Raw genomic sequence first — 13,728 nt, 5'->3', positions numbered from 1 at the left:
CTTAAGATATGTATATATATTTTTGTTTTACCTCTCTAGCAGGAGTAGCAGCAACATGGCTGCTGACGACAAGTCCTCGTCCTCGTCCTCAACGGAGTGGAGTGTGGAGCCGCCCGTCCTCTCGCCCGCCAGCCCCTCCCACCTCACCCACTTCAAACCCCTGACTCCGGAGCAGGATGAGCCTCCTCTGCGCTCGGCATACAGCTCCTTCGTCAACCTGTTTCGTTTCAACAACAAAGGTCAGGGATGCATGTCTACACAAACACACACAATGACATGGAGGTTGCCCCGTTGTGTATCGATATTCTGGTTTGGTTATCCTGTGTGAAAGTAGAAGCTAAACTGACCCTAGACACAATTTAGACAGATGTGGAGAGAGTGGAGTGAGAGTCAGAAAAAGCAGCTAATCGCTGATTAGATTGTGGTGGCTCAGGAAGCAGAGCACGTCATCCAGTGGTTGGAACGTCGGTGGTTAGATTCCCGGCTCCTCCGGTCCTCAAAGTGCCCACGGGCAAGACGAGGAACCCACTGACTGTTGTCTGTGGGAATGAGATGGTTGAGTGATACAAAGTTCTGTATGAATGTGTGTGTGAACGGGTAAACTGTGATGTAAATGTTGTTGAAACTAGAAAATAACTTTATAAATGCAGTCAAATTACCACCACTGATATAAAAGATATAGAAAGTTCTGCTGTAACTGGTATTTTCTCTTTCTGAGGAAGATCAAGTTCCTGCTGTGACGTTTGAATACACTGAGGAGTGAGTAAAACTCCTTCAGGTATTTGACGAAAGGTTTCAGGACACGAAAAGTAAATAACTGAGCCTATTCGCTGTGATGTTTAATGTTCAAACAGCCCAGTCAGCCCAGTCCCAACCCAGTCAGGAGTCACCTGCACAACAAGACAAACCTGGAATCACACATTTCAGGACATGAAGGATTCAGCTTCAAAACGTCTCCTTAGTGTACAAACAGAAAATCTTATAATAAGATAATTTGATTTCTTTCACAAACAGAGATTGTTAAATTAACATTTTCTGTATCATTCAAATATCATTTACGATGGGGAAATATCATTTTATGAAGATTTGGTAATAGTCCCGACTAAAACTTTACAACATGTGCAAGTCACAGTAAATGTTTAACAGTCGCACACAAAGTTACCTGAAGCGTCGTCATACAAAGCTCACATTCTCACAAAGAAACGTTTTATTCATGTGCAGGAGATTGTGTTAATATTTAAGAGGCACATATTTCCTTGTAGAGAAATTAAAATAAAAGTAGATTTGTTGACATTAATCCCTGATGTCTGCCGTTAGTGAAAAGTGAAAAGTGACCTTTAAACTGAGTTAAGTTGTGGTACTGAATTTAACAGGGCAAAACTATATCTGTAAATCTTGTAATGAGACAACTCACTGACTTATTCACTGTTTCCAAACTTCAGGCAGTTTAAAGACGTCAGGGACAATCAGCCACAAGTCTTGTGAGGTCATGTGATTTGAATTGCCGGCCTGGGAGCCACATGACTCGTGAGTTTAGAGTCCTGCCGCCACAGTCCCGCACTCTGAGCAGCAGCCGCCATCACAGCATGGGCCCTGAATGTTGTAAACCTCACAACGCTCTTACAGATGAGATCACAGGAGGGGCTGCGCTTTCATTTAATTACATTTGAAGGCAGATAAGCAAAAAAAAACTGGATATTTGTTTAAATCTGATGTGTTTTAAATATAGACTGTAAATAAATGTGGACGACTGTATAGTGGGAGGAAGTGGAGACGGCGTTTGCTGTTCGAAAGAAGCTTCAATGCACTTGTATAATTAAAGAATTTATAAATACTGTGTGCGTGTGTGTGTGTGCGTGTGCGTGTGTGCGTGTGTGTGTGTGTGTGTGTGCGCGTGTAAACAGATGAGGGACGTCCTCCATCAGCAGCCGCAGACAAGCCAGATGTGCCGTCCCCTTCTCCCCAGTCAGACAGGAGGAGTTGGTCCACAAGCCCCTCCCACTCCCTCTACGGCTCAGGCTCGCACCGGAAACAACACGGTGACCACGTCAGACGCACCTCCACCGCCTCAGGTGAAACACACACACAGTACGGGTTACAGGCTTGTGCGTGTTGCAGAGTCGACTCAAATAAGAAGCAGGTTCGTGATGAATAACGTTAACAGGAAACTCTTATTTTGTAGAGTTTCTAGTCCTGTCTTTCAGGTTTTAACAACTTATTCGGCTGTTGTGGTAACAAGTCCTGCAAGGATTTACTGTATTTTATATACATAATCAAACTTTTTTTATATGTGTCTTTAAAAATGCTTTGCTTAAATGTGCCTTCGCTTCTCACATTTGTTCATCATCTCGTATTTGAAAGTTCTGAAGTAGATTTTAAGGCCCCTGTCACGTATTGAATGAACTAATCAGAGGCCACTGATAACATTGTCTTCATTCCTCACTGTCTTCTGACATTGACGTCAAAAGTTTTCCTACTCTTCTTAGTTTAGTCTCCTTCAGGTTTTTAATTTACAACTCGACTACAGAAGATTCTTAAGACAAGAGGAAAGCGAAGGGTTTTATTCATAATCGTATTATTTATGAGGAGGATGAATGCGTGTTCAGGCTGTAACGACCGTTCTCATGTCTTTTCTGATTTCAGTGGATTGGCCAGGTGAGGGGCCTTCTGCACTTTGTTGTTTTTTCTTTTAGCTTGACTATAACAACTCAACCCCACTCAAACCGTGTTGTGTGTCTGAGTGCATGTGCGTGTGTGTGTTCTGATATTTGCGTTGTCAATGCAGTGCTTTCTCTTGGTCTTTGGTTTGCCCTGATGTTTCCACTCAGGTACTAATGACTGGAATGATTTGTCATGAATGATTTTGAAGCTAACAAAAATTATGCTCAACATGTTTTTGTTCCTCGGCCAGTTTTTTTTTTTTTTTAAGTGATCATGTGTTACTTGCATCATGTGTTACTTTTAATACACATTTGCAACTTTTTGCCCAACTTATTCATAAGATGAGGAAGTGCGTTGTCAAATGTTTGTCACTGAGCTGGCGTCTGTAAAAGCGACATGAGGAAGACGACTTCAGAGCAAGTCTCCAATTTATCTAATACAAGCATTTGACAATGCAGCAGGATGGATTGTAAAGAAAAAGTGAAGTTAGTTTATTTATTTGTGTGTGTGTGTGTGTGTGTGTGTGTGTGTGTACATGTGGATGATTCCAGACGGCAGCAGGAAAGCAGATGCGCCTCTAAGCAACCATGACCCTCGTACAGCTGTTCAACTCCGGACTGCACTGAAGAGGCTGAAGGAGATCATGGAGGGAAAGAGCCAGGTACCGAACTCTTTGTCCTTTTACAACTCAGACTTGTTTACGGACGGGCCGTCGTCGCTCCACGTAAACCAATCCCTGCCCTTACTTTTCACCATCGTGGTTTGTGTCTCGGTAAGTGTTGTGTATAAAGAAGTCGATTCCTGGTGCCTGGAACTGGAGGGATGAACACAGATCTTTTAAAAGTTATTCCTCCGTTTAGTCTTTTGATGATTGTGATGGACGACCAAACACGTCAGTTTAACATCTTCCCAAAAGTGTTGGTTGAGCTTTGGTAGCTTTTTTTAATTCATACCCAACCAACCTTTCAGCGACTTGTCCTTCTCTGTGTTCACTTATGATACCAGAACATGAGATACCAGTGTGTTGTAGTTGTGTTGGAGTATTTTGTAACGTATGTAATGTATAAGTGATCATTATTTAAATCCATGAAATGAATTTCTTCTGTAGAATATTTAAGAATGTGATTTTTCTTGTCACGATGTTCTTTCCTGCACGGGGGTATTTCCAGATTTTCCAGATATTGGTTATAAACCTGTCATGGGTCATTATCAGCTAATCCGATAAGACTGAAGTTTCCTTGTCCTCTTTAATGATATAAAACAGGACAGTAACAAGTGGCATCATTCTCCCTCTTGTTCGTCTCCTCACATACACACTTCTGTTCTTGTAATAAATCTCAAACGTGGATTCATCAGACAATAGGACTTGTTTTCCAGTCGTCCACCGTGAAATGCTTGTATATTTCTTCAGGCTCATCCCGAACTCGACCTCGTTTCCCCTCCTGAGACGTGATTTAGAAACTGGTGCTCGAGTTTTACTTTTCTATTTCTCTGGGAACTTAATTTTTCAACTTGAAAGTCTGAACTAAGCTTCTGTGTTTGTTCCATTGATTCCATCTGATCTGGTTAACTTTGGTTTCACGTTGTAATTTAGAGAAATTGTGACCTTTGGTCTAAAGGACTTAAGTTGGCTTATAATTAATATCTAAATATTTCCTACTTAACTGCTTATGTTTGTAAAAGTTTCTGGAGCCTGAAACCTTTTGAGTTATTTCCAAGTTTATGTGAAAATATAAACGATTTGAACATTAGTTGTTATTGTTTTGCTCTTTTCAACTTCTCGTCTACAACAGGTTATATTCAAGGTTTAATTATATATACACACAATATAAATAGATATGCATATTTTTAAAATAAACTTGTTTTGGTTGGACTATAGAAAAGGTTTTGAATTTAAACATTTGCAGATGGCATCGCTCCTTTAAGTATAAAACTATAAGACTTTAAGTATAAAACCGTGATGAAGTGTTGTGATGTGACACTGTTTGGCCTCTAGGGGGCACAAGCTGACAAAGACTTCGATTAGTTAACACCTGATAACTGTGTCTAATCTCTGTTTACACTCACTGTGCTTCTTGGAGTGGTTCACTGCCTTGTAAGAACCCAGCATGGCGAAGGGATGGTAGGAGAGAGGGAAGGGACAGACGATTGAGCCCTGAGTCAAAAACAAAATTTGGAATTTACCGGAATGTCGTCACCTCCTCAAATGTTTAGAAAACGATCAGACAAACAGTTTGTGTGTTTCTTATAATGTGTGAAACTCGTACCTTGGATTGCTGGTCGGGATACAACGCTGCTGGTTTACACTTGTACAGATCCAAGATTTCCTCCACAGGCAAACTACTCTGAAACACAGGTTCAAAACTTCAAGATGAAGATTTTAAGTGAAGCAGGAAAACGAGGCAGAAGTCACAGTGTTGAAAGTAAAATAAACCCAAAATAAAAAGGAAATCACAAAAATGAAATTGGACAACTCTTTTTTTTCCTCGGCTCCCAGGAGGAAATATTCAAGTAAGAACAACAGAAGAAGTTCGAGCATCTTTCATCAAACATCTGCACATTTCTTTCTTCCTCATTCCCTCGTAGGACTTTTTAAATGTATTTCTTATTATGTAACCCTTAGTGGGACGTGAATAGAAGCTGCGTTCATGTATAAAAACCACTCACCATAATAATCCCAGCAAACGATGACAGGATCATGGCCTCGCGCTCCAAGCGATTAGGATACTGGGAACTTCCTGAGCTGTATGTTGCTCCACTGACAGAGAAAAGTCACATAACGCTCATTTCAGTGGAAATTCAAAGACTCGAGGCTGGAATCACAACAGACCGTGTTGAACGTGTTCATATTTCTGCCTTGAAGCCACTGAGAATAAAACCCTTGTTCATTTCTTCTGTGTTTTAACATATAAACAGTTATAAACCTCTGACAAGTGCAGTTTAACCTTGTTTTTTATTTCCACTTCCAAAGCAAGTAACGTGAGGCTTTGTTACGACATGAAACAACTGGAATCACTGGTCGGTGGTCGCACGCCTCCATCATCCGGAGCAGTTTCAGTCCACATACATTATCTTATAGAGTCATATGAGGTCACCATGACCTTTGACCTTTAAGGTAGGCTTAAAATGTCATGTTCAAAAGGTGAAATGTTTCATGAGGTCACTAGGGGCTTGATCTTTGACCTTTGAGCACAAAATTCGAATCAGTTCATCTTTGAGTCAAACTGAACATTTGTCCCAAATTCTGTGGTTAAATAAAAACAACTTCAACCTACAGCTGTAGTTTTAGTTTTTAGAGTAATTTAAAACCAAAGCAGTTTACATGATGTCACTGTGGAGCACGTCCCTCCCTTCTTCCTTGTCCAACCACCAGAGGGCGACACTGATCGCAAGATCATAGTGAGCCTGAAACAAATAAAAACACAGAAGCTGAATTTGAGTAAAACGTTAAATATTTGTGTTATTTAGATAATTGATGGTGTAAACTAATATTAAACTGAGTGCAGTTCTTCACCAGGTCATCCAGCATCGTGGACGTCCCCTTCCCCTTTGGATCAAATGAATTCTCTCTGAGTTTCTGTCCGATGTAGTCACCACTGTTCAAATCAGAGAAAATCAAAACCTGTTATTATTAAATAAGATTCATGTTATTTTTCTTTGACCTCTGTCGACTCACATCAGAGCCTCAACGTCTCTCTTCAGCTGCCGAGCCTCCATTTTCTGACTGAACTCGTTTCATGTGACTCCTGCAGAGACGACAGGAAAAGATTCACCTACACACGTAGTCCTCCTCGTTACCATGGTGATAACTAAGCAGAGAATGAGTCCAGTCAATATGGTGCAGCACATAATAATTAGATATTTAATTTAGAAAATGGTAAGCTGTCGTTCAAACCCTGAAGAAATGTAATTGAGGTTTGATATTCTACAGTAAACCATTAACTTTATTAAAAAATAACTATTAATAAAAAGAAAACATAAATACAACCACATATGTAGAACTTGAAATAAGAAAATAAACAACAAACATAAATGTGAATCTTTTCTACATCGTTTATTTTGTAAAATGAAAGTTTTCAATCCAGCAAACATAGACTCAGATACTGATGAGTGTGTGTTACTAAACACAACGTTGTTAACCGTGTTAGTTAACTGCTGGGTTGTGGTGCCACGTTGCCGAGACGTGAACCTGACACTAGTGAAGTCTCAACCAAACATTCTCAGTAACAGAGTAAAGAATAACAAACTGAATCCATCCTCTTCTGTGCAAGAACAACTTTAATGAAAAGACAACAACTTTAGATGAAAAGACATCATCATGTAGAACAAGTCAAACAGCCTGTACTCACCACCGTCCTGCACGACCAGAAACCGACGCACAACAATACCTCAGCTCACGTGACGACACAAAACCCCTGAACATGCTGCGCTCGTGCAGAAGTGAATCTGGGAACGTTTGAGGAACTGGAGCCGTTCACGGGGACGTGGCTCAGATTTCTCAGCTGAATCATTCATGAACAACCTAGTGTCAATCTCTCTGACCCACGAACAACCACACAACACTGGAGAGCAAGTGGAGACACAGATACAGATCAGGTTCGGCTGCCAAGAAACACGCTTTTAAAAACTCGATACAAATTCTCAAAAGAAAAGAAACTATTAAATAAAATAGACCAGATTAAAGAAATTAAATAATCAGTCGTCCAAGATGGATGTCTCTAGCTTTGGCTTTGCTGTAGTCGTCTTCTGCTTCTTCTTCTTCTTTCCATCTTTAAACACCGGGGAGCTCAGAAACTTGCTGTCGGTGAATTTATCTCCACGTCGTATTTTGCTGTTGAGAAAACGAAGAATAAACATGAACAGTCACTCACAGTGGTTTCCTGTTGTGATCGGGAGTGAAACGAGGTTCCGGACGTCCCCACCTGTTGAGGGACGGCTCCTTGTAGCTGACGACACCGTGACGTCTCCTGGTTCGGCCGCCGTTTTCGCTGTCTGGGGTCATGATGGTGTTAGTCAGTGATGTTAAGACTCTTCCTGCTGCAACACACAATCGATCAGAGCAAAGTTGTTCAACCTTCAGTCTGAAATGCAAAGATTCTCAGTTCACTTTCATTTATGACAAAGAAAAGGATCAAATTCTTCCATTCGTGAAGATGGAACCAGCAAATATTGGACATTTTATTTACAGTTTTTTCCGATTGCATAAACACTAAAATCAAAAGTGTTACACAATTATCAAAACCTTACACTCAAGGAGCAAAACAACGGCCCAGATCTGCACCACTATCAGCTTCACACTTTTTGCAAAACAATACACACAGTATTTGCAAAACACTAAACACACTTGTATACATTAGACACAGAAGTATATCATGATGTCACTTCCTTGCAATTCCAAAGCACTGACTATCAAATGACCCCCCCCCCCCATGAGCCAATTGGTTCAACACAGCCATCAGGTGCGCAAACACATGACTGCTTAATTGTAGACACACCAATCAGGTTTAAGCTCTATACAAATGCAGCAGGTGAGTTCACCTGACTTCAACCAAAATGGAAGGAGTCAGAAGAGGAAGAAGAGTGAGGGTGAGGGGGGGAATCCACGGAGGAGGAGAAGGAGGAAGAGGAAGAGGAGGAGGAGGAGGCCGTGCCAGAGGTAGAGGCCGAGGTAGAGGTAGAGGAAGAGGAAGAGGCCGTGCCAGAGGTAGAGGCCGAGGTAGAGGAAGAGGAAGAGGAGGAGGCCGTGCCAGAGGTAGAGGCCGAGGTGGAGGTAGAGCTAGAGGTAGAGGAAGAGGAAGAGGAGGAGGCCGTGCCAGAGGTAGAGGCCGAGGTAGAGGTAGAGGAAGAGGAAGAGGCCGTGCCAGAGGTAGAGGCCGAGGTGGAGGTAGAGGTAGAGCTAGAGGTAGAGGAAGAGGAGGAGGCCGTGCCAGAGGTAGAGGCCGAGGTGGAGGAAGAGGAAGACCTGAAGCAGGAGGAGAACGTTTGTCTGATATTTGCTGAGCTTACAGTTTTATGCACACGACTGTAGTAGCATGAAAACTGGGACATGTTTTGTTGTGATTCTCCATGTCGACATGTTGACTGATTTGGGAATATGGAGAGAAATAAATAATATTTTCATCAGTCTGCAGCATTGGTCTTGTGTAGTGTTTGGTGAATTTATTGTATATTTGCACTTTCTCTGTGTACTTCACTTACAGTACTTTAATCACTGAGAAGTAGAATTGATAAAAGTGTTTCAGGTTAGCAGCAGCAGTGTGTAACTGGTTCAAACTGAATTAAGTCATGAAACGTGTGTTTCATATGGTAACAAAATATGGATTTGATAAATTAGTGTATAGTTTTTACAAGAGTGTTTCATTTTGCAAAGGATCTGAGGTGTTCTGCTGCTTGTGTGTAGTGTTTTGAAAAACCGGGCCCTGTTTTAAAAATCGTGCTTAAGCAATCGAGAAACACTGTAAAAACAGGAGAAATCTATTTTTCTCTTATTGAAATAAAACTGATTAATCAACTTATTGCAGCTCTAAGCACATGAATGTACGAGGAGTAGAGGTGACGCCACACCTGGAGAAGCTTCAGTTATGACAGCAGCAGACTCCTCCATCGCCGCCGCCGCCGCCCTCACGCCTGACGTCTCCCTCTTCGGACTATCCAGGAAAGACCCCCCCTCAGTGTTTGCGGTGCTGACGTCCATGGCCAACCACGGCGGCACCTCGTCCGTCAGCAGGTCTCCCAGAGTCTGACGAGCTGCCTCATCCCTGGCGTCCAGCGTGTGACTGTTGGCGTCCGACACGTCAGACATCGTCGTGATGTCTCTAGTTTTCCGCCTGTACACGACAAACGTCTCCCTTGGATTTGTATTTTCTGTGAGCTTGTGCAGCTTGGGTTTCGCTCTGCGCTCTTTTATTTTGGAATCCGCCCTGGACTTTGACTCGGTGGGTTTTGAACCATAGAAATGTTCAAAGATGTCAACGTCTTTGCTGATGTTCCAACGCGAGTCCGCCTCTTGCACATCTAATCGCTCTTTATTTCTTTCAGGGTCATCGGTGACGTCCTGGAGAAAACACAACGCTTCATCCTCAGATCTGAATCCTTTGTTGCTGCCGCTGCTTTTCTTCTTCTTCTTCTTCCTCTTGTCATTTAAAAGGTCGTCACCCTCCTTCCTGTGTGGGGTTTTCTTCTTGCCGGATCGCCCCGTCTTTTCTCTCCTGACTTTTTTAGGTTTCTGAGACGCTGTGTCTGGAGCAGCATCTTGTTGCAGGAGCAGTGCATCGTGGTTGGCGTCGCTGCTGAAGTCCTCTCCACGGCTCTCAGACTCCTGAGTGGACAACCAAGGACGCTTACAGGAGCCTGGTGTTTCCTCGACAAAGGCCTCGTCGCTGTGCCCGAGTGGATTTGATTCTGACTGTTGCCGAGCGACGACTGCGTCTGCGGCTGTCGACAGCTCCTCTTCCTCACGGGTGAAGGATCCCGTAGGAGGCAGGAAGTCCTGTTCAGCGGCTACTGCTGACGTCAACGAGACGACAAACGTGCCTCTGCATTTTGATTTGTGACGTCGTGCAGAGTTTGTCGTGGTTTTGATTTTGCTCTGAGGTTTGTTGACACTTGTGTCCGACACAGGAAGAATGATCTCATCTGCACAAATCTCTTCATAACTCTTAACGTCTTCCACTTCTTTATGAAGCTGTTCCAATTCAGACCAAGCGCCCTCACCTATATGAGACGGAAAAGGCAAAGTGAAGGAAGACTTCTTGATGATTGAAGAGACCCTCCTGCCTTTGGTCTTCGACCTCTTGCATGTGATTTTGGACACTGTGTTTTCTGCTGCATCTTTCTCTGCGTGTACTTTTACACTGTTTCTCACTTTATTGTCGGAATCTGTGAAATAATCGTCAAGATCCAAAGAGACAGTGTCACCGGACTTGGTGTTTTGTGAGGATTTTAATTTGGACTTTTTCCGACAGCTGCCAGCTTCAGGTTTTTTCAGTTTGGGAATGAGAGAGGTGTTTGTTTTTTTGGGCGACTCACGCTGAACTCGGAGTTCCTCTTGTGCGTGGTCGTCCGTCTGTAGCTCGGTGTCAGTGGAAACAGTTTGAACCTCACTCATCCCAGAATCTGAAGAGTTCTTCTCTCCAGTATTTTCAGCCGCACTCAACCTGAAGGCTTCTTCCTCTTTCTTCTTGCGTTTCATTTTGCTGGAGCTGCCGGGTTTTTTTTTTGGCCTTGGTTTCCACAACGACTATCTCAGGGTCGTCGCTTTGCGTCATCTCCATGGTCGCATTCAGAAGCACGGGTTTCTCTTGTTTGTTACTCTGGTTCAGTTCTGGATCAGTTGTCGTGTCAGTGGAGGCTGGTTTGGATCCTTCACATGTGCTGAGACGTGAGGATGAGGTTCGACTGCTCTGAGAACAGGGAAGTGACTTCATGTCAAAGCCCGACTGAGAGAACATCATCGACAGCCTCTCGACTTCTTCGCGCAGGCTGCTGGACGGACGGGATGCTCCGGCCACCACAGCTTGAATACGCTGAGTCGCTCGCCTCTTCTCCGCATCTGTATTATCGATGGGAAGAAAAAGTTCAGTAAAAACTCAGTCAGCAGCTTTCACTTACTTTTTATGACATTTCTAAGATCATACTGACGGAAATTTAAAACATTTAGTCAAGGACGACAGATGTGAAAGAATATCAGAGTCCCACTTTTTCAGTCTTTAAAAAAAAAAAACTCTGGTCAGTATCATAAGGTAGATCACTGTAAAATATAAACACTAAAACTTTAAAATGAATATCCCTCTACCTTTGTTAGTGTCTGTGGACTTTCTGGGTTTGTTGTGGAGATTTTCCTCCATGTTTTTTTCCGGCAGATTCGCTGTTGCGTTTTTACTGGGACACAACAGATCCTTTTCCATTTCCGGGCGCGGAGGAGACTGATCTGTGAGACTAAACGAGGAGAAGGTGAAGCAAACAATCGAGACAACGCTGCAAACACCACAAAAAGGGTTATTTGTTCTCGGCACATTTAAAATCTGAAAACAGTATTTCCAGTATTCTCACCTTTCCACTGCAGGATTTTCCTCGATGACGTTATTTAATACGTTCTTGTTATCCTGAGATAGTTTGGGAAGATCCTGTGGATGGTAAATACAGAGACAATCACAGATCATGTCACGCACAGAAGAACATTTCAATACTTATCGAGAGGAATCCTTACACAGTCGGAGAAAAGGTCGGACACCATGTCGAAGTGCTGCAGAGTGTTCGAATGGAGGTTTTTCAAGATGAGGAGCTGTGATGAATACAAGCAGAACATTTATCAGACCGTCTGTGTGTTGTAACATCACCTGGATGGTCAGAGGTGGTTGCTTTTATGTTAACTATATCTATAGCCTTTTCTTTAATTGTCTTATCAAACCCACCAGTTTCCTGTCCTTGTATTTCCTGGTGGCCAACTCGAAGCACAGAGCCTCCCCTTGTTTCTGCAGATACACGATCTCCATCTCCAGCTGCCGGCTCCGCTCCTTCTGGGCCTCCAGAGCCAGAGCTAAGGCCTTGTTGTTGGTCTTCAGAGAAACCTTGAAGAAGGAGGAGGACGTGTCTGGCGTGGTCAGGAAGAAGGATCACAACATTGGTTCTTAAATCAGAGAATAATAAAACATTTTTCATTTAAAGTTTGTTTGTAAATTTGGTCAAATTAATGATTTCTGGAAACATTGCGAGGGGCGGAGCCTGGGCCGAGCGGCAGGAGGCAGAACACGACAAATATCTTTATCTCATCTCTGTAAACTGCTTTGGACTCACTGAGGATCTTATTCTTGATCTTGGTCTGCTTGGACGCTTTCAAAGGCGTCATTGTCTTTGCAGTGAACATGATCGACGAACATGAAGAGTCGCTCGGATGAAGAGATGAAGAACCTAACAAACAAAAAAAAAACTGTTAGCTTTTGTCCTGCGAGTCACATAAATCTCCTGAATTAAGAGAAGGCAGATCGATACGACCAAAGTCTTGATTTGAGTAACAATACTATATTAGTTGGACCTGCAACAATTTTCTGATTCAATTATGGCAACTGTCAGATTGTAATTTTGGACTGTTGTAAGTTGAATACATCATGTTGGGCTTTGGAAAATAAAAGCATGCAAGTTTCCCTATTTCCTCACATTTTACAGACACAGAGATTCATTGAGGATCAGTCTATAATGAAAATAACTGTTAAGTTGGAAGTGATGTGCAATCACAAAACACATGTGCAACACTGACTCCCAGCATCGTGCATTTCCTGGAGTCGTCTACTGAGAATACAACAACAACTTATGTAGAATATGTAGTACACAGCATCAGTTTGGTATAATTTATATAAAATGTGACGTTATTATTATCAATATGTAAAATTTAGTCTCTATAAATGCCTGTAAAATAAAGTTTATCCCGAGTGTAGATGTTTAATAACCCAGAAACGCAGCTGTCCCCGGAGTTAGCCACAGTTAGCCACAGTTAGCATTAGCTGAGGTCTTTGACTGTTGGGATCCGCAGCTAACTGGTGCAACCGGCGGTGTAGCATGATGCTAGCGCGTCGTTTCCTCCAGGCAGACTCAAACTTACCGACACCAACCGACACCAACCGACACACGGTGCAGAACTCGGTCTGTGGTCTGCGAGGCTGTGATGAAAACGCCGCGGGTTCGATCCTAACAGTCCGACATGACTTCACTGAACATCCGCGTCACCAGGTTTGAACCCAAATTGAAAAGTCCGCCGAGCGTCTGCGCATGTGCGAGGGGGTGTGGCCTGCGGGAGGGGGTGTGGCCTGTAGGAGGAGGTGTGTCCGCTGAGTTTGTCTGATCAGGCAGAAAAAACAACACGTTAAACAATAACAGGATTAAATAGAACAAAAAGACACAAAGACACAAAGACACAAACACTACATGAAGGTGAAAGTACAATATGGTTGTTTTAATTCTTCATGTGCAATATCACCACTGGTGTGGGATAATAATATGAATTGAATCATATTATTTCACTATCATGTTCAGTGTCCCATATGACTTACTGCCACTTTTGTTTACTATTTG

General features: G+C 42.7%; 3 protein-coding genes across 5 annotated transcripts in view; 1 reads left to right on the top strand and 2 right to left on the bottom strand.

Annotated features, from left to right (window-relative positions):
- The window catches only part of LOC117754822 (1-phosphatidylinositol 3-phosphate 5-kinase-like), a 6,482-nt gene extending 2,336 nt beyond the window's left edge, over positions 1-4,146 (top strand). Inside the window, exons 2-6 of the mRNA XM_034574118.1 lie at positions 40-239; positions 1,905-2,072; positions 2,644-2,655; positions 3,213-3,322; positions 4,073-4,146. Coding sequence (XP_034430009.1) covers positions 56-239; positions 1,905-2,072; positions 2,644-2,655; positions 3,213-3,322; positions 4,073-4,114 — 516 coding nt within the window. The 5' untranslated portion in view covers positions 40-55 and the 3' untranslated portion in view covers positions 4,115-4,146. The remainder of the gene's footprint in view (positions 1-39; positions 240-1,904; positions 2,073-2,643; positions 2,656-3,212; positions 3,323-4,072) is intronic.
- Positions 4,147-4,416: 270 nt separating this feature from the next.
- LOC117754937 (uncharacterized protein C2orf80-like) lies at positions 4,417-6,378 on the bottom strand. Its single transcript, XM_034574299.1, has 7 exons — positions 6,338-6,378; positions 6,176-6,257; positions 5,984-6,066; positions 5,329-5,419; positions 4,929-5,006; positions 4,729-4,816; positions 4,417-4,445 (listed from the first exon to the last, which is right to left on the bottom strand). Exons 1-7 carry the CDS (start codon positions 6,376-6,378, stop codon positions 4,417-4,419), a joined length of 492 nt encoding a protein of 163 aa, XP_034430190.1.
- A 316-nt stretch (positions 6,379-6,694) lies between these two features.
- LOC117754821 (shugoshin 2-like) lies at positions 6,695-13,416 on the bottom strand. Of its 3 annotated transcripts, XM_034574113.1 has the most exons (10): positions 13,269-13,416; positions 12,457-12,570; positions 12,075-12,253; positions 11,870-11,944; positions 11,713-11,786; positions 11,456-11,598; positions 9,458-11,212; positions 9,226-9,427; positions 7,584-7,698; positions 6,695-7,492 (listed from the first exon to the last, which is right to left on the bottom strand). In XM_034574113.1, exons 7-10 carry the CDS (start codon positions 10,850-10,852, stop codon positions 7,357-7,359), a joined length of 1,848 nt encoding a protein of 615 aa, XP_034430004.1. In that variant the 5' UTR covers positions 10,853-11,212; positions 11,456-11,598; positions 11,713-11,786; positions 11,870-11,944; positions 12,075-12,253; positions 12,457-12,570; positions 13,269-13,416; the 3' UTR covers positions 6,695-7,356. The 3 variants fall into 3 exon arrangements, with proteins under 3 accessions (XP_034430004.1, XP_034430007.1, XP_034430008.1); XM_034574116.1 differs by lacking the exons at positions 6,695-7,492; positions 7,584-7,698 and having other exon boundaries at positions 9,278-9,394; positions 9,456-11,212; XM_034574117.1 differs by lacking the exons at positions 6,695-7,492; positions 7,584-7,698; positions 9,226-9,427 and having other exon boundaries at positions 10,651-11,212.
- Between the last annotated feature and the right edge of the window lie 312 nt (positions 13,417-13,728).

The sequence above is a fragment of the Hippoglossus hippoglossus genome, chromosome 21 (genome assembly GCF_009819705.1).
Source record: "Hippoglossus hippoglossus isolate fHipHip1 chromosome 21, fHipHip1.pri, whole genome shotgun sequence".
NCBI lineage: Eukaryota > Metazoa > Chordata > Actinopteri > Pleuronectiformes > Pleuronectidae > Hippoglossus > Hippoglossus hippoglossus.
This window is presented reverse-complemented; position numbering and strand designations above follow the sequence as displayed.

Coding starts and splice junctions, on each gene's coding strand:
- LOC117754821 (XM_034574113.1), bottom strand. CDS start 10,852: ATGAAACGCAAGAAGAAAGAGGAAGAAGCCTTCAGGTTGAGTGCGGCT. Junction 9,428..9,457: donor GAGACATCACGACGATGTCT/GACGTGTCGGAC, acceptor AGTCACACGCTG/GACGCCAGGGATGAGGCAGC. Junction 7,493..7,583: donor AAGGAGCCGTCCCTCAACAG/GTGGGGACGTCC, acceptor TTTTCTCAACAG/CAAAATACGACGTGGAGATA.
- LOC117754937 (XM_034574299.1), bottom strand. CDS start 6,378: ATGGAGGCTCGGCAGCTGAAGAGAGACGTTGAGGCTCTGAT. Junction 6,067..6,175: donor CCACGATGCTGGATGACCTG/GTGAAGAACTGC, acceptor TATTTGTTTCAG/GCTCACTATGATCTTGCGAT. Junction 4,817..4,928: donor ATCCCGACCAGCAATCCAAG/GTACGAGTTTCA, acceptor TTTTTGACTCAG/GGCTCAATCGTCTGTCCCTT.